Source organism: Embiotoca jacksoni, unplaced genomic scaffold (genome assembly GCF_022577435.1).
Source record: "Embiotoca jacksoni isolate LCO1_2020_lvr unplaced genomic scaffold, fEmbJac1.0.p SCAF_21, whole genome shotgun sequence".
NCBI classification, from domain to species: Eukaryota; Metazoa; Chordata; class Actinopteri; family Embiotocidae; genus Embiotoca; species Embiotoca jacksoni.
In genome coordinates, this window is record NW_027185352.1 from 1,062,367 (window position 1) to 1,081,269 (window position 18,903).

The following is an 18,903-nucleotide window of genomic DNA, read 5'->3' on the forward strand; positions in this document are numbered from 1 at the left end:
GGGCCCCAGTGTGCACTGATGGACTGTACATGCTGTGGTACATAAGCACTTTCAGGCTTACAGTAACAGACAGAAAACAAAGTACAGAAAAAGAAGGGCTTCTTGGTCTGTTTTTCTTTTCTGTTGATTTTTTTTGGGGGGAAAAGCTACAAATAAACTAAGTCAATTATCCTTGACCGATTTACCCGAGACAGGAACACAGACTGGACAGGAACCCTTTAATGTACAGTCTATGGACAGGACCCCTTTAATGGACAGGACCCCTTTATCGTACAGTCTATAGACAGGACCCCTTTAACATACAGTCTATGGACAGGCCCCCTTTAATGTACAGTCTATGGACAAGACCCCTTTAATATACAGTCTATGGACAAGACCCCTTTAATGTACAGTCTATGGACAGGACACCTTTAATATACAGTCTATGGACAGGACCCCTTTAATGTACAGTCTATAGACAGGACACCTTTAATATACAGTCTATGGACAGGCCCCCTTTAATGTACAGTCTATGGACAAGACCCCTTTAATATACAGTCTATGGACAGGCCCCCTTTAGTGGACAGGGCCCCTTTAATGTACAGTCTATGGACAGGACCCTTTTAATATACAGTCTATGGACAGGCCCCCTTTAATGTACAGTCTATGGACAGGACCCCTTTAATATACAGTCTATGGACAGGACCCCTTTAATGTACAGTCTATGGACAAGACCCCTTTAATATACAGTCTATCGACAGGACCCCTTTAATGTACAGTCTATGGACAAGACCCCTTTAATATACAGTCTATGGATAGGCCCCCTTTAATGTACAGTCTATGGACAAGACCCCTTTAATATACAGTCTATGGACAAGACCCCTTTAATATAGTCTATGGACAGGACCCCTTTAGTATACAGTCTATGGACAGGCCCCCTTTAATGTACAGTCTATGGACAGGACCCCTTTAATGTACAGTCTATGGACAAGACCCCTTTAATGTACAGTCTATGGACAGGACCCCTTTAATATACAGTCTATGGACAGGACCCCTTTAATGTACAGTCTATAGACAGGACCCCTTTAATATACAGTCTATGGATAGGCCCCCTTTAATGTACAGTCTATGGACAAGACCCCTTTAGTATACAGTCTATGGACAAGACCCCTTTAATATAGTCTATGGACAGGACCCCTTTAATGTACAGTCTATGGATAGGCCCCCTTTAATATAGTCTATGGACAGGACCCCTTTAGTATACAGTCTATGGACAAGACCCCTTTAATATACAGTCTATGGACAGGCCCCCTTTAATGTACAGTCTATGGACAGGACCCCTTTAATATACAGTCTATGGACAGGCCCCCTTTAATGTACAGTCTATGGACAGGACCCCTTTAATATACAGTCTATGGACAGGACCCCTTTAATATACAGTCTATGGATAGGCCCCCTTTAATGTACAGTCTATGGACAGGACCCCTTTAATATACAGTCTATGGACAAGACCCCTTTAATATACAGTCTATGGACAGGCCCCCTTTAATGTACAGTCTATGGACAGGCCCCCTTTAATGTACAGTCTATGGACAGGACCCCTTTAATATACAGTCTATGGACAGGACCCCTTTAATGTACAGTCTATGGACAGGCCCCCTTTAATGTACAGTCTATGGACAGGCCCCCTTTAATGTACAGTCTATGGACAGGACCCCTTTAATATACAGTCTATGGACAGGCCCCCTTTAATGTACAGTCTATGGACAGGACCCCTTTAATATACAGTCTATGGACAGCACAGAACCTTTTTTTTTTTTTAAAAATTTTTAAATTTTTTTATTTAAATTAAATTTGGCATATACAAATGTATCAGTAGGAACAATACACTATAAACTGAGCTACCGTATCTTTGAGATACAAATCAGTAGCAACAACGGAAAATAGAAAATTAAAGAAGCAACAACAATAATTTCAAGAAATAATAATAACAATAAAAATATACTAAAGAGGTCAGAGATCTAATCAGGAAGCTAGTTCTGTACGTGGTTGTAGACTGTCAAGGCTTGTTTAGTTTTTACTCATTTTAAAGCTTTCTTAAAGTTGATGAACTCGTTCCTGAAGACATGAATGAATCTGCATCTGTGGATGTTTAGCCAGAATCATTATAATTTATAACTGTTATAAAAATAATCCCCGTTTTCGGTCTTGTAATGTAACTCCAAATTAAATTAAATTAAATGAAACACTAATTTGGGTGATTCATCCATCACTTCTCTAACTGTGTTGTTGTGTTGAGCAGTTTCCGTGTTCGTGGCCCTTTAAGGCCGCGCGGCCGTCGCTCAGTTTTGACGTCACACGCGGAACTGTCAACATGGAGGACGGTGGAGAAGCTTCCGCGGATTCAATTTTGAAAGATGGTAAAAAACACAGTTTTATGAACGTAAGCGTTGGTACAAACGGCATGTTCACGGTCTTAAAACAAATGATCAGAAACCTCATGAAGACCCGTTGACCTGGCGAACAGCTGCGGTGGTTAATCTGTTAAAACAACATCTGACGTGTTTGTGATCATGAAGGAAACTTGTCTGCAAAGCGTCACATCTTGAACTGCTTGTTTTCACAAGCGTTTATGATTTAAACTGCGCAGCTTTGTTTTGTGACAGTTAAAACAACAGTCCTGTAACCAGCTGGGCGGGTCGCTGCTGTGCTTTTTGCAGACTGCTACGCTGACTTCCTGCTGGAGGAGTTTGATGTGAAGACGTACACCGCCCAGGCCATCCACCATGCTGTCATCGCAGAGCAGCTGGCCGAGCTGGCGCAGGGCATCAGCCAGCTGGACAAGGAGCTGCACAGCCAGGTAACATCCCGACACACCGCACGTGTGAACGGTCCACCTGCAGATGAAGAGTGTTTCCATCTTTAAAACGGGACTTGATATTAGTGAGACAGTGATTGTCACCAATGTCTGAGTTTTGGACGAAGACACTACAAGTTGTGTTTTTGAGCTTTGGGAACTTTAGTAGTCGTTTGTCACAGTTTTCTGACATGTTGTGGAGAAAACAATCGGTAGCTTCAATGATAACAAAAATGTGTCATTGGTTGTAGCTTTAGTGAAAAATAAAAGTTTAATTAAACTGAGACTTCGGCGGTTCATGTCTTTGTCAGTTTTCCAGGATATTGTGTGATCGTAGGATTTATGTGTTCATGTGAGACTGAAGGTTCAACCGTCACCATGGAGACGTCCTGATATCAGCATCATGCTCATCTGTGGTCAGAAGTTTAAATACGCTCAACATGTGCATGAACATTGCAATATTGCACTTTGACTGATTTCTCCAAGCAGTTCTTCTTCAGGTGAAGAATGAGCGAACAACCAACATCTTTATTAGACCCTCCTCAAGAATTCGGTGCACACGTTATCATTTATTTTGGGGTTTTCTGAAATCAACACAAGTTCAAAATAATCCCAGCAGGACCGTGTCCTCAGGATGAAGCAGGCAAACATTCACCTCTTTGGAGGATCCTCCAGAGTCCTCAACCCTCCTGAAAATATCTGGACTTTGATTGAAAGCTGGGTCCGTGTTAGAAAACCAACAAATTTAATTGAACTCCTTCAAGATTTTTGCCGGCTTCCAAAAGATTCTGGTCAATGTGCAACTTCCTAAAGAATATCTACAGATTTTAACACTGTTGATTTCAGAAAAAAAACAAAAAACAATTCAGCAGATTCTCAGGGTTTTTAGGGAAATCATGCAAAGCCCAATGTTGTGAACTGTATGTCCATGATGAGTAAACATCTGACCACAACTGTGTTTCAGCCGCTGCTGGTGATTTTCTGAATATCATACGTGTTCAGACTGATTTCCAACAGTCCAGATAATTTAATCTGAGGGTAGAAATCAGGGAAACTATATTAAAACCAATGTCGTGTTCCAGATGTTATACTTGTGTTCCAGGTGTTGTTCTTGTGTTCCAGATGTTGTTCTTGTGTTCCAGATGTTGTTCTTGTGTTCCATGTGTTGTTCTTGTGTTCCAGGTGTTGTTCTTGTGTTCCAGATGTTGTTCATGTGTTCCAGATGTTGTTCTTGTGTTCCAGGTGTTGTTCTTGTGTTCCAGATGTTGTTCTTGTGTTCCAGATGTTGTTCTTGTGTTCCAGATGTTGTTCTTGTGTTCCAGATGTTGTTCTTGTGTTCCAGGTGTTGTTCTTGTGTTCCAGATGTTGTTCTTGTGTTCCAGATGTTGTTCTTGTGTTCCAGATGTTGTACCTGTATTCCAGATGTTGTACTTGTGTACTAACTCTCTACTCTGAGTACATCAGCTGTTTTCTCTGTCAGTACAGAAACATCAGAACACTACAAGTACCAGGATGAACACTTTCCACCCTAAAGGGTCGCCATCTTGTCTCCGTACAGGAAGGGGGCGGGGCCACTGATAAAAAGGATTTTCAAATTAAAAGCGTGTGAGGAAGCTGCAGCTGTTCCTGAACACAAAGTGTTTGTTCTCCACTGCTGCTGCTGGACAGAAGAATCAGTGTGTTTATTGAGTGTTAAACAGAGGACACAAAAACACACTGAATTCTGGGTAAAATAATTAAAGCTGTAGATATTTTGGAGGATGATGTGCATTTCTGTTTTCTAGGTTGTGGCCAGACATGAAGACCTCCTGGCTCAGGCCACTGGGATAGAGTCTCTGGAAGGTAAAGAACCACTTTTCTATATGCTACCATTATAAATTCTGGTTTGCAAAAACATCCTGGCAGTTTTTTCTATTTCAGAAAATGTATCAAATCTTGGTAACTTGGTTCCACTACAGTCGATATGTGGTTATTGAAGTTGCTGTATTTTATGATGCAACAGTGACCATTTTAAAATCTTCCTGTTAGTGAGCCAGTGAAAATGAACTGGATCTGGAAAATCTCTTCCACTGTGTACTTCCCAAACAGCCAGTTCCTTCAGATGATATTAGTACACTGAAATCAAACATATTACATCACTATGTTCAACAGCATAATGGACTGATTTAATCAGTCTGATAGAATTTTACAATACAGCACTTTACTGTTGCTGCCATGTTGTTAGTGATATGTTTTGTACTTACTTGTACTTTTGTAGGTTTTATGACAGTATTCGTTCCACCGTCAGACCTTCTCACCAGCATATGAATGAAAGAGCAGCACCCTGCTTTTTAAAACTTGCCTCATCAGCCTTTGTCATTTTAGAGTTTGACCACAAGAGAGCGCCAGCGTTCCGCCGATGAAGTCTGCTGACAGAGTCATTCTTGATCTAAATGGGAAATGGCATTGAAAGTTAAACATGTTGTTTTCAGGGGTTCTTCAGATGATGCAGACCAGGATCAGTGCTCTGCAGGCAGCTGTGGACAGGTATGCGTGTTTCCTCTGGCTTTAGATTAGACTGTTAATGTCAACATTTACACACGTGATCTTTCCTGCCTGCTGCTTCATGTTCACGGCATCTCATCCTGGATTATGGAACGCCTTAATTGTGCATCTGATTTTAAGGCCACAATGATTTAGAAAATTAATGGACGACTCTATAAAGTAATTCCAGTTTTTCTAAATTGCTAAAACACTAAACCACATTTATTCAATCTCACTCTTTTGGCAAAACCATAAACTATTTTCACTTCGTTAAACTCAGTTAGCAGAGCTTATCGACTCTTTTTGCAAAATTAGAAACACATTCTCACTCACTACAACACAGTTTTCACAGTGATGAACTTGCGATGCATAATTGTGACCACAGGTAGCAAAAGTTGAACACAATTAAAGCACAAGTGTCACTGTTTAAACACAACAACTCAAAACTGATCACACTTGTTGCAAATAATGTGATGAAGCCAATACAATGAACAGAAATTCAAAATGCATTGACTGTATTGTAAACAACCCTTTTTTTTGGAGGTACATGACTTGAACATAGTTTTCTATTCTTGGTGCAGTCTGTGAGGGTTGGGTTTTGGAGCAGGATCGAACAACATAGTTTGGTTTTGAGAACAGATGAAACCGTTTTGAGAAAAAGTTTGGTTTTGCCAGAAGAGTCGGAGGTTTTGTGCATGTAGTTTGAAAACTGGGTTTTGTGCTCACAGTTTTGAGAAAAGAGTGAAAGGTTTCAAGAAATGTGTCCGAGCGATTATGAAAAACTGTAAATAAAAACAAAATGTTACAGCTCCCGAAGCTCACACTCACCAGTGGCTTCCTCATGAGTAGAAACGGAAGCCTCTGAGTTTCTTAAGTTATGTCTGCTTTTGTTTCCGCTGTTTTCCTGCCAATTTGTTCCTGGAACAAAGTTTTGGCAGAGCTGGGGGGTGACTTGTTGAACAAACAGAGATGTGAGGTGAAACCTGACTGCACACGGTTGAGTGGGAGCAGTTTTAAACCAGAAAGAAAATCAATAACGACACCATCTGTACCTCTGCCAGTGTTGCCCATTTATCATACTAAACAGCTCGTATTTAACCTGTATTTAAAAATGCAACAAATATTCTTGAAAGAAATATCTCAAGATCAATGGTTTCCTTTTATTGATATCAATTATATATTTTTTAAATTGGAAAATAACAATAATAAAAAAAAGGTTGTTCCCTGAACAGAAATTTGTCAATCTGAAGACACAAGAAAGAGTCTGGTTCAACCATCAACCGCCCACCGATAGCTGTAACCTGACTGCACCACAGGCCTGTCAATCAAACAGACACGCCCCCAAAAACAGGTCTTCTTGAATCTTCTTTTCTAATGAATGAGGGATTATTTTCAGATGGACCTCCAGAAAACTAATAAGAAGGAGTGACTTTAGCTAACAACACCGAGAGAACTGATGGACACATTTTATTCACTTTGGATTTGATGAGAGAAGTTGAATGGGAGTCTATGGAGCCGGAGGCTTTTTGGAGCCGACCTCTAGTGGCACTCGCTGGTATTGCAGCTGAAGACACTTCTGGATCAGAACCATTTTACAGACCTGAAGCTACGAACTCTTTTATATCCAGTCTGTAGTTTTATATCCAGTCTGTGTTTTATATCTAGTCTGTAGTTTTATATCCAGTCTGTGTTTTATATCCAGTCTGTAGTTTTATATCCAGTCTGTGGTTTTATATCCAGTCTGTGTTTTATATCCAGTCTGTGGTTTTATATCCAGTCTGTGGTTTTATATCCAGTCTGTGTTTTATATCCAGTCTGTGGTTTTATATCCAGTCTGTAGTTTTATATCCAGTCTGTAGTTTTATATCCAGTCTGTGTTTGATATCCAGTCTGTGGTTTTATATCCAGTCTGTGGTTTTATATCCAGTCTGTGGTTTTATATCCAGTCTGTAGTTTTATATCCAGTCTGTAGTTTTATATCCAGTCTGTAGTTTTATATCCAGTCTGTGGTTTTATATCCAGTCTGTAGTTTTATATCCAGTCTGTAGTTTTATGTCCAGTCTGTGGTTTTATGTCCAGTCTGTGGTTTTATATCCAGTCTGTGGTTTTATATCCAGTCTGTGGTTTTATATCCAGTCTGTGGTTTTATATCCAGTCTGTGGTTTTATATCCAGTCTGTGTTCTGGTACTAAAAGACTCACCAGGTTCTTAAAAGTTCAGATTACAGGTTGAGTTCCTGCTGTGGAAAACATCTGCATGATGATCTTTAGTCAAACTGTTCATGTCTTTCCAGGATAAGGACAAAGATCGTCGACCCGTACAACAAGATCGTGGCCAGGATCACGCAGCTCGCCCGACTGCAGGTAACTCACTGAGTTTATCCAACACAGCTGATGATGGCGTTGTGTTACCGTTTCTGTAGCTGAGTGTGAATCAGTCAGTGTTTCTTTTTAAATGGCGGAAGAACTGGATGACAGTTGTTTGCGTGGCAATTTAATCAATAAACCATTGTTTTACATTTGATACGAAGCCTTCCCAAACCCACAGAGGAATCAACACTGTGTAGGAGAGCGGGTCAGCGTTTGCCGATATGTAGGCACGATGTGTGTTGTGTAGAGCTGCGAGCTGCTGTGTGTGCAGCTCAGTCAGAAGAACCGGCTGCAGCACTCCTGTTTGTGCAGCCGAGGGAGAAATCATGATTAAATATTGATGAAACAGCGGCTGTGAAAAGGTCAGCGTGATTCTGAGGTCTCTCTCCTGGGCGTGTGTGTGTGTGTGTGTGTGTGTGTGTGTGTGTGTGTGTGCGTGCGTGTGTGCGTGGGTCTGGCTGAAGCCTTCAGTATGAGTTTGGATGTGACTCTTAACAGCTGCCAATCGATCGGCGGGGAATCGAGTCGACTGTTAGTTGTTTTCGTCCAGTATCTTCCTCTCTGTCTGCTTCTGATAAGAAACCTGGACTCACACATGCTGTAATTATCTGTTCAATGAGACGGTCTCTGTAGGAAGCTGGGGGCGGAGCCAGCGGTGGATCTGACCATCTGATTGGAAACCTGACGATACTACGTCCCGCCCACCGATAGCTGTAACCTGACTGCACCACAGGCCTGTCAATCAAACAGACACGCCCCCAAAAACAGGTCTTCTTGAATCTTCTTTTCTAATGAATGAGGGATTATTTTCAGATGGACCTCCAGAAAACTAATAAGAAGGAGTGACTTTAGCTAACAACACCGAGATAACTGATGGACACATTTTATTCACTTTGGATTTGATGAGAGAAGTTGAATGGGAGTCTATGGAGCCGGAGGCTTTTTGGAGCCGACCTCTAGTGGCACTCGCTGGTATTGCAGCTGAAGACTCTTCTGGATCAGAAGCTACGAACACTTTTATATCCAGACTGTGGATGGGTCACAGTTCAATGTAACACTGGACGCTACAGTAACTCACTAACGCCCCAAATGGATAAAGACATGGGATTTAATTCTTACATCAGCGCTTTAGTGTGTGTTTGTGTGACTAGTAGCTAGATGATGTCACTATATCACAGGCACATGATGGGATCTCACCTCTGCTACTCCTCCTCCTTCCTCTCAGACATTTAAACACACTGTGCCGTCATTCTCTCTCCATCACTCTTCATTTGACCTCAGCCTCCTTTTTGTCTTTTTCTTCTTCTTCTTGGTTACAACAACTGAGTTTAGTTTGTGTTGCTAATTAAGTGTGTTCCAGCAGTGAATGATCTCCTGTATGTGCAGGCTTTTTCATGAGAGGAGTGCTCACATCGTGTGCGATAACACGTTTAGTGTAAATGTTTTTCTTCCATCACTTACAGTAGGTGAGAAGCAGCAGTGGTGTAGCTCCATGGTTACCCAATGAGCATAGCAACCGTGAGGTGTAATGTCTGTTCTCGCCTGCATTTCAGGTCAAAGTTGGAAGAATTATTGACCAGCTTTAAGTGTTTGGCTTTAAGTACCACATGTTTACTAGTATCACTGATTTGCTTTTTTCCTTGTTAAGACAGTTTTTAGGTTACATAATAAGATGAGGCAAAAATATTTTTTTATACAAAAAGTCTGAAACATTCAAATGTAGGCTTTCTATATTGTGTTAAAGTTTTTTTTAATTTTACATTTATTTTATTTAACTTAATGTTACATTGAAACCCATCCACAGACTGTTTCTAAAAGTGTTCGTAGCTTCAGGTCTGTAAAATGGTTCTGATCCAGAAGTGTCTTCAGCTGCAATACCAGCGAGTGCCACTAGAGGTCGTCTCCAAAAAGCCTCCGGCTCCATAGACTCCCATTCAACTTCTCTCATCAAATCCAAAGTGAATAAAATGTGTCCATCAGTTATCTCGGTGTTGTTAGCTAAAGTCACTCCTTCTTATTAGTTTTCTGGAGGTCCATCTGAAAATAATCCCTCATTCATTAGAAAAGAAGATTCAAGAAGACCTGGTTTTGGGGGCGTGTCTGTTTGATTGACAGGCCTGTGGTGCAGTCAGGTTACAGCTATCGGTGGGCGGGACGTAGTATCGTCAGGTTTCCGATCAGATCGGTCAGATCCACCGCTGGCTCCTCCCCCAGTTCGTCCAAATATGGTCACTTCCTGCTCCGAACCGCTCCGAACTAACAAGATGGTGACGGACAGAATCTGAACTGGAGGATTCATAATGTTCACAAACCAACGATGACGTCACTGATGGATGATGACATCACTGATGGTTGATGACATCACTGATGGTTCTGATTGGTTGTCATCTGTCTTTATTAAAATTGGACCTCAGTGCTGACGAGATGTTTTAGATTATACAGATTAGATAATGAGAGGATGTGAAAGTAAATCTTTGAGCAGTTAGAAAATAAGATGTTGAAATGTTGATTATCTTGAATATAAAAGTACATACAGTATTTGGTAAATACTCTGGAATTTATTTGTGTAATTACAATAAAATTCTTAAGGGATTTCCGTGTTCTCGGTGCTACACTTATGTTAGCTTCCACCTGGCTGTGTTTCCTGAAGTTTGGTAAACTCACCACGACTTTCTTTTCCATTTTCCCGCGCCAGGTGGCCTGTGACCTGCTGCGGAGGATTATTCGTATTTTATACCTGAGCAAGAGGCTCCAAGGACAGCTGCAGGGGGGCAGCAGGGAGATCACCAAGGCTGCTCAGAGCCTCAACGAACTGGGTGAGGACCGGCATGCTTATTAATGTCTGCAGTCTGTTTATTACAAACAACTAGGAACGTGTGTGTGTAAAAAAATTAAGAAATGGTTAGAAATCTTTAGCGGTCGCCCTTGTTTCATGCTGCTCTGTCAGTTTGTCTGTACCAGGTGTTTTAGTCTGAAAACAAGTTGAGTTCTTATCACTCAGAGGTTAGTAGAAGCAGACACAGAGGAAGATGTTGTGCTGCAGGAGATGTATGTGGATCCGTGGCAGGTTCCTCTGGAGTCCACAGCAGGGATGTGTTGTAGTCTTTGGGATGAGAGGAAGAGCAGTGCGTACGGCAGCTCCACCGACAACAGCACCGTTGACCTTTAAATCAGAGCACAAGGCTTGTTGTGTCAGCCGAAGGGCGCACGGCATGCTGCTCTGGAACCGCTCCACAGATTCAACACTGTCCAGAACTTCAACCGGACTCAGACGTAAACATAGAAAAAGATCAGTAGGACAGGCATGCTTTTACCAAACCGAGGAGAAATGTTGTCTTTTCGAGGTTCTGGGGATTCGGTCGCTCTCATGCTTTTATTCCTGTTCAGTAGATTATGTCATGTTTCGTTTCTCTACTTTAGTACCAGATAGCCTAAATTTAACCATGAAAACATGTAAAATTCTGCAGCCTGAAAGTGTTCTTCACTCCAGTTTTGACTTCTTTGCATCTATTACCTCTTAGTTTCTGAAACCATATAAAAGAGTTTGTAAATACGTACATGATGCTGGATTGAATTTCTCCACCGTTCTACAGTTAAATTAGTTTGTATCTCTAAATCTCACCTGAAATCCAAACTTTTTGGAGTATTTTTTCCTAATGACAGACGGCTGCTGCTCTTACATGTTTGTGCTTTGTCATGTCATCAATGGGCTTAAATTATATTCTTTCTTTTATTAATATTTGCATGTATTTATTTACTCTTATTTTTTCATTATTTCAATTCACAAATTTCCTTATCTGGCCAGTTTTGCATTATTAATCCTTCTTATGAACCTCATTGTCAATTAGAAGAAATAAACTCTTGATTTCAACTGGGAATCATACACAAACCTATTTAACCCTTCGCATCGATGAACACAAAGTGTGTTAATATTCAATCCTCTTCTTCCCAGCTGAATACTGCACCAAGTATCACCTACACATTTGATAAAACTGCACGACTTGACTGTGAAGCGCTGCGTCCATCTTCACCCCCGCTACTCTTAATTAAATAAGTCCCGATCCGATGTTTTCAGATAGTCCGGTCTCTACCATAGGGCTTACGTTACATCCACTTTGCGTGACAAAATAATAACAACAAGGTATTTTTGGGCCTACAGTACGGCTGAGTTATGAGCACATATCACAGGGCCGTATGCTCTGAGTGTGAGTCCCTGGTTTGGGCCCCCCGGACTCATTCAGGACATTTATTTTCCATCATAAACAAGCACTAAGCTTGTATTTTTTTCACATTGCTGAGTCATAGTGTCCCACAAACATGGTTCAGATATTAACAGATTATAGACAATTTACTCTTCATAATTATAAAAGGATATCTCTTTACATAAATAAGACAGTTATTTTTTTCCTTGATATAGAGGCTAAAATATAAAAATCCCTAAATATGATTTATTAAATGATGTTCTCAGTTCTGGATAGACTAGGCTAGCCTGAAAAATACAAGATACAACACGAATGGTTAGCTGCAACAATGACCAAGATATGAGCTTAAAAGTGAAGGTAGTGAAATAACCCTGAAAATAGCCGATGACTTGTCCTCATCTTCTAATGATACCGTGTAAAAACGGGGAACTGCTCCCTGCTCCACTTACTTACCATTATTAAAGTGTCACCGTGCACACCGTTGCACATTAAATGTTCAGAACAAAGTGGGGCACTCGGTGGAGACGCACGTGTTCACCTTTTACTGCAAGGTCACTGCTCTACTGCTAATAAGTACACTTTTAAATAATTAATAAAAGGAATATGGTAATTTACCTTAGCAATGCAAATACGCACACACAGGTTGCCTTTATGTTTCCAAAAGTAAATAGTGTCAGTCTTCCTCTCACTGCTCCACATGAAATTCATAGCAGCAGACCTCGGTATTCACATCAGCTTAATTATGCAGTTTCAATGCAGTCACAGGATCTTCTCTGTGGCCACTCCTGGAGAAGTGTGTGGTGCGTTGGCTCTGATTTCTCTCTCCGGTAGAGTAGGTGTCGTATTCCCTGGCAGTCCCCTCTCTTCATTGTCCACTAATTGGCTCCTTGGCATGAGACGCCTAGTGAGAGCTGGTGAGCTGGATGCTGCTGCCCACTGGTTCACCAGGGCTGCTTGTTCACAGCCAGAGAGGTTCAGCCCGACACACACCTCCTCTCCTATACGTGGTGGTTCTTTGGAAAGGTGGGTGGGGAAAAGGAAATATGAAAAATCTGGAAATATTAAGTGGAATAAATCGATAAAGAAAATGTGGAAATATAAAGACAAAGAACAAAGTTTAAAAGCTTATTGCTTTAGCTTTTTCCGTATTGTTTTCCCGTTTTTGTTTTTCCCATTTTTTGTCTTTGTTTTTACTGTATTGTTTTTGCTTTTACCGTATTCTCTTACATCTTAATTACTTATCCTCTTAATTGTGAACGTAACTTAATGTGTACACTTTTGCCCTGTCCTCTGGTGAGTGCAGGTGAAAGTGTGTTGACATGTTTGTGCATATCGGTGATATCTGCCGTTGTCGTAAGCATAGAAACCGGAAGTTAATGCAAGGCCCACCCAAATCCAGTTGATTGACAGCTCATCCATTCAAGCAAAAGCAAAACGGGAAAAGCAATACTCTTTGAAACTTTATTTGTCTTTATATTTACACATGTATTTATTTATTAATTTATTTTTTCCCCTTTGTATTTCCAATTTTTTTTCCTTATTCTTTTTCCAATTTATTCTTTATTTTGGCACTCCTATCACTCCAAAGTGCCGCAGCATAGAAATACATCACACAAAGGACATAATGATATGTTTTATGAGAACTCTCGTACTTTTATTCATTCCTTTGTGGTGCTTTGTAAAATGAGATTATGACAGTGAGGCCCAGGTTGGCCCACTATGGCCCAGTTTGACCCAGTGATGTCAGATCTCTATCGTAGACCTTCTCTACATCCGACCTGTTGTGTGTTAGCGGCAGCTGTGTTGGTTCAGAGGACTGCGTGACCTTCTGGTGTCAGCAGAGGAAAAGTGATATTGATGCATTCCACGTCACCCCCATCAGTTATCTGAGCCACACTACTCTTACTTATCACAAGGCAATAGGCCAGTCACAGCCGGTTCACAAGGACAGACATGCGCACACATAAACGCATAGAAACACACACATGCACACATTCCTTTGGCTGCAGAGCGCTTTTAAATGGGGTCAGTGTCCTCTGTCCTTCAGCACAGCAACACTCTCCTGTGGTGTCGGCTGCACCAGTTGGTTGTCTTCCAACAATCTCAACAATTTCTCAAGTGCTGCTTTTTATTTTGTGGTGGTTCACATTTTGGGGTCTCTCCTAAGGGTCGACTGATATGGCTTTTCCAGGGCAGGACAAATCCTAACAAAGCTGCGGTTGACTTTAAATACATGATGTATGTAATCTTATTATGAAGGTAAATAGAAATTTTGTGGTATTTATTGTGAAGCTGCCGGCCCTACCAAGACAGTAGTGGGCGAAACACTGCCGCAACGGTGTGAGACAAACTTTGATGAAACACAACGCGCGTCGTTAAACTCTTAGAAAGAGCACATATGACATGATTGTGGTGTTTTTATAACAAGTGGCTCTGAGAATGGATCATTTCCAGACTGAAGAATCTCAAGTGTGCAATAAACTGGGAAAAAAAACAATATCAGATAAATATTTAATGTTTACCTTCTTAGTCCACCTGCACACAGATTTTAAAAGCATTTGTCAACTTGGAGAACTGTCCACAATTCTTCTGTCTCAGAGTCCTCTGTCTTACCCATGATGCTGAGACCAGGACTGTGTGGGGCTCAGACCATCTGGTGGAGGACTCCTGGTTCTGACAGAGATACTTCTGTAGGATATTGGATGAATGTTTGGACTGGTGATCTTGCAGCAGAGTGAATTTGAGAGCAATCAGACTCTTTGATTGTTTTGCCTGACAGCCTGAACATCGCCAGTGCCTAAACATTTTGTTCTGCAATGTCCTGTATGTTTTACAGGTAACTTCCATAAACTGGAGCTTGGTAGTTTTAAGTTGTGATTCCCATCAGTCAAACCAGCCTTATGTCACAGAAAAGGTCCTGGAATATCTGTTCACCATGATTTGTTAGTTGTTATGTAAAGACTCTATTTTCCCTGCTTCTAGTACATTTAAAAGATCAGAGTTAGAAGATTTTAACTCATTTTATTCATTTTTTTTTTTTTATCCATGTTTAAATTCACAATGTGGCAGCATCAGTCTGTAACCACAAGTCCAACCTCCCAGTGCACTTTCTTGTCTTTCCTCCATCTACTTTACACATTTATTTTTCACCCGTTTGGTGGGTGATTTACTATGAGTAACTGTCGCTCTTCTTAAATCAGGTGTTTTGGACGGAAAACAGAACAACAATAGAAGGAAAAGGAAATTGCATCCCATTGAAATGAATAAATATAAATATAACATGAAGAAACGCTATTTGGGAGATTATCAGCGAGGAAGTCAATGCTGTGAGAAAAACATCAAGATCAATAGATGAAGTTAAGAGAAGATGGAAAGACATAAGGCTTAGCAATAAAATTCAATTTTATTTATATAGCGACAAATCACAACACCGGTTATTTCATGGCACTTAACAGATTAAAGTCCTTACAGCAGAACTTTACAATATTATACAGAGAAACCAACAATTCAACAGTTCCCACATAAGCTAGGAGGGAAAAACTCTTTAAGGGAGAAAAACGTCCAACAGAGGGAAGAAAAACTCTGTTTAACAGGAAGAAACCTCCAACAGAACCAGGATCAGAGGTGGGCGGAGCATCTGTTAACAGAACCAGGATCAGAGGTGGGCGGAGCATCTGTTAACAGAACCAGGATCAGAGGTGGACGGAGCATCTGTTAACAGAATCATGATCAGAGGTGGGCGGAGCATCTGTTAACAGAACCAGGATCAGAGGTGGACGGAGCATCTGTTAACAGAACCAGGATCAGAGGTGGGCGGAGCATCTGTTAACAGAACCAGGATCAGAGGTGGACGGAGCATCTGTTAACAGAATCATGATCAGAGGTGGGAGGAGCATCTGTTAACAGAACCAGGCTCAGAGGTGGGCGGAGCATCTGTCAACAGAACCAGGATCAGAGGTGGAGAACATCTGTTAACAGAACCAGGCTCAGAGGTGGGCGGAGCATCTGTTAACAGAACCAGGCTCAGAGGTGGAGAACATCTGTTAACAGAACCAGGATCAGAGGTGGGCGGAGCATCTGTCAACAGAACCAGGCTCAGAGGTGGGCGGAGCATCTGTTAACAGAACCAGGATCAGAGGTGGGCGGAGCATCTGTCAACAGAACCAGGATCAGAGGTGGGCGGAGCATCTGTCAACAGAACCAGGATCAGAGGTGGAGAACATCTGTTAACAGAACCAGGCTCAGAGGTGGGCGGAGCATCTGTTAACAGAACCGGGATCAGAGGTGGAGAACATCTGTTAACAGAACCAGGCTTAGAGGTGGGCGGAGCATCTGTTAACAGAACCAGGATCAGAGGTGGGCGGAGCATCTGTTAACAGAACCAGGATCAGAGGTGGGCGAAGCATCTGTTAACAGAACCAGGATCAGAGGTAGGCGGAGCATCTGTTAACAGAACTGGACTCAGAGGTGGGCGGCCATCTGCCTCAACCAGTTGGGGTGAGAGGAGAGCAGAGAGAGAAAAGGACAGCATAGAGATAGAAGAGAAGAACTGTTGGTGGAGACGACAATCACAGAGCAGAGACATGCAGCTCCATGATGGGACATCTGGAAAAGAAAGAACAGAAACTACACGAGTGAAGGAACTGAATGGAGACAACAGATAATAAGAAGAAACTATGGGAGAGAAGAAGATGGTGAGGTATGAGTCAGTTAAAGAGTAGGAGGAAAGAAAAGAAGATCAGCATGTAACGAGGTCCTCCAGCAGCCTCGGCCTATAACAGCATAACTAAGGGTTGGTTCAGGTCTACCTGAGCCAGCCCTAACTATAGGCTTTATCAAAAAGGAACGTTTTGAGTCTAATCTTAAAGCTAGAGAGGGTTTCTGCCCCTCCAACACAAACTGGGAGCTGGTTCCACAGGGGAGGAGCCTGAAAACTGAAGCTCCGCCTCCCATTCTACTTCTGGAAACTCGAGGAACCACAAGTAGACCAGTGTACTGAGAGAGAAGTGTTCTGCTAGGATTATATGGTTCTATAAGATCTCTAAGATATGATGGAGCCTGGTCATGTAGAGCTTTGTAAGTCGTCAAGAGAATTTTAAATTCTATTCTTGATTTAACAGGAAGCCAGTGAAGAGAAGATAAAACTGGAGAAATATGATCTCTCTTGTTAAATCCCGTCAGTACTCTTGCTGCAGCATTTTGGATCAGCTGCAGGTTTTTAATGAGTAATTTGGACATCCTAACAACAAGGAATTACAATAATCTAGTCTAGAAGTAACAAACACATGAATGAGTTTTTCTGCGTCACGCTGAGGAAGGATTTTCCTGATTTTATTCATATTACGTAGATGAAAGAAGGCAGTTCTGGAGATTTGCTTTATATGGTGTCTAAAGGACAAATCCTCATCAAAGATGACTCCAAGGTTCCTCACAGTTTTGCTGGAGGCCAAGACAACGTCATCGAGAGTAACTAAGTGATTACAGAAAGAGTTTCTGAGGTGTTTAGGACCAAGTACAAGAACTTCTGTTTTGTCTGAATTTAGAAGCAGGAAGTTTTTGGTCATCCAGGACTTTATGTCTTTTAGACAGGCTTCAAGTTTTACTAACTGATTAGTTTCATCTGGTTTTATAGAAAGATATAGCTGAGTGTCATCTGCATAACAATGGAAGTTGATGCAGTGCTTCCTGATGACATCTCCTAATGGAAGCATGTACAAAGTATTTCCTTTCCATCTTTCTAGTCGCTGCCTAGCAGAGCGTAGTTCTGAGTTGTACCATGGAGACAACTTCCTCTGGTTCATGACTCTCTTCTTCAGAGGGGCGACATCATCTAGAGTTGGAGCAGAGATACTGCAGTGTTTTCTACCAGATGATCCACTTGTGTGGGACTAAGATCAACGTAGATGTCTTCCACTGCTTTAACACACGGCATCGAAGAGGATAAACATGTAACTGCTTCCTTAAACTTGGCCATGACATCATCTGACAGACATCTACTGTAGTGGGATTTATTCCCACATGTTGTGTAGTCCATTATTGGAACTTCAGATGTTAATAAGAAGTGGTCTGACAAAACAGGGTTTGGAGGAAATACTATTACATTTTCAGTTTCCATCCCATACGACAGAACCAGATGGAGGGTGTGGTTACCACGGTGACGGGTTTATTTACATCCTGATAAAAGCCTATAGAATCTAATAATGAGCTGAAAGTAGAACTGAGGCTGTCGTTGTCCACGTCAACATGAATGTTAAAGTCTCCCACTATCATCACTTTATTTGAACTCAGCACTAAATCTGATCAAAAGTCAGAATTCAGTTAGAAACTCTGAATAAGGACCAGGTGGGAGATAAACAACAACAATACAATCCGTTTCTCTGCTTTCCAGTTTGGGTGAGAGACTAAGAGTCAGACTCTCAAATGATTTACAACTAAGTTTAGGGTTAGGGTTAATTGATAAAGTTGAGTGGAAGATTGCTGCCACTCCTCCTCCTCGGCCTGAATCTCTAATGTGGTCAAATAAAAGAGGTGCAGCAGGTCCACATCTCTCTGACCTGGTTTCATTCAGTGAACATTATGAAGCGACCTGTGAACTGTGTGGGACACATTCAGGACCACGGACAGCTCCCCTGAAGAACAGGACAGATATCCCAGCAGAGATACCTACAGTACGCTGTTGGCTGGAAATCAGCATTCGGTTCATTCAATAACTCTAAAATTTCACCTCTGGACAGACGACATGTCTGAATAATTTCTACTTTTGACATCAGAAATGTTTAACGGGCGTAAAATCTCGTTCTCTACGTATTCTTTGGTTTCCTGCGTCTCCTTCACAATAAGACCAGCGTCTCTCCTGATGTTCACCTGACCTTCAGTCGGACTAAAATACACAACAATCACTTCTCCTATATTTACTTATATTCAGTAAATATCATTACAGATGTTAAATTCATCTATTTTCAGTATTTTACAT

General features: G+C 41.4%; 1 protein-coding gene across 1 annotated transcript in view; it reads left to right on the plus strand.

The window, feature by feature from the left end:
• Positions 1-2,342: 2,342 nt before the first annotated feature.
• The window catches only part of cog5 (component of oligomeric golgi complex 5), an 88,137-nt gene continuing 71,576 nt past the window's right edge, over positions 2,343-18,903 (plus strand). Inside the window, exons 1-6 of the mRNA XM_069156353.1 lie at positions 2,343-2,399; positions 2,700-2,839; positions 4,621-4,678; positions 5,308-5,362; positions 7,653-7,722; positions 10,424-10,544. Coding sequence (XP_069012454.1) covers positions 2,354-2,399; positions 2,700-2,839; positions 4,621-4,678; positions 5,308-5,362; positions 7,653-7,722; positions 10,424-10,544 — 490 coding nt within the window. The 5' untranslated portion in view covers positions 2,343-2,353. The remainder of the gene's footprint in view (positions 2,400-2,699; positions 2,840-4,620; positions 4,679-5,307; positions 5,363-7,652; positions 7,723-10,423; positions 10,545-18,903) is intronic.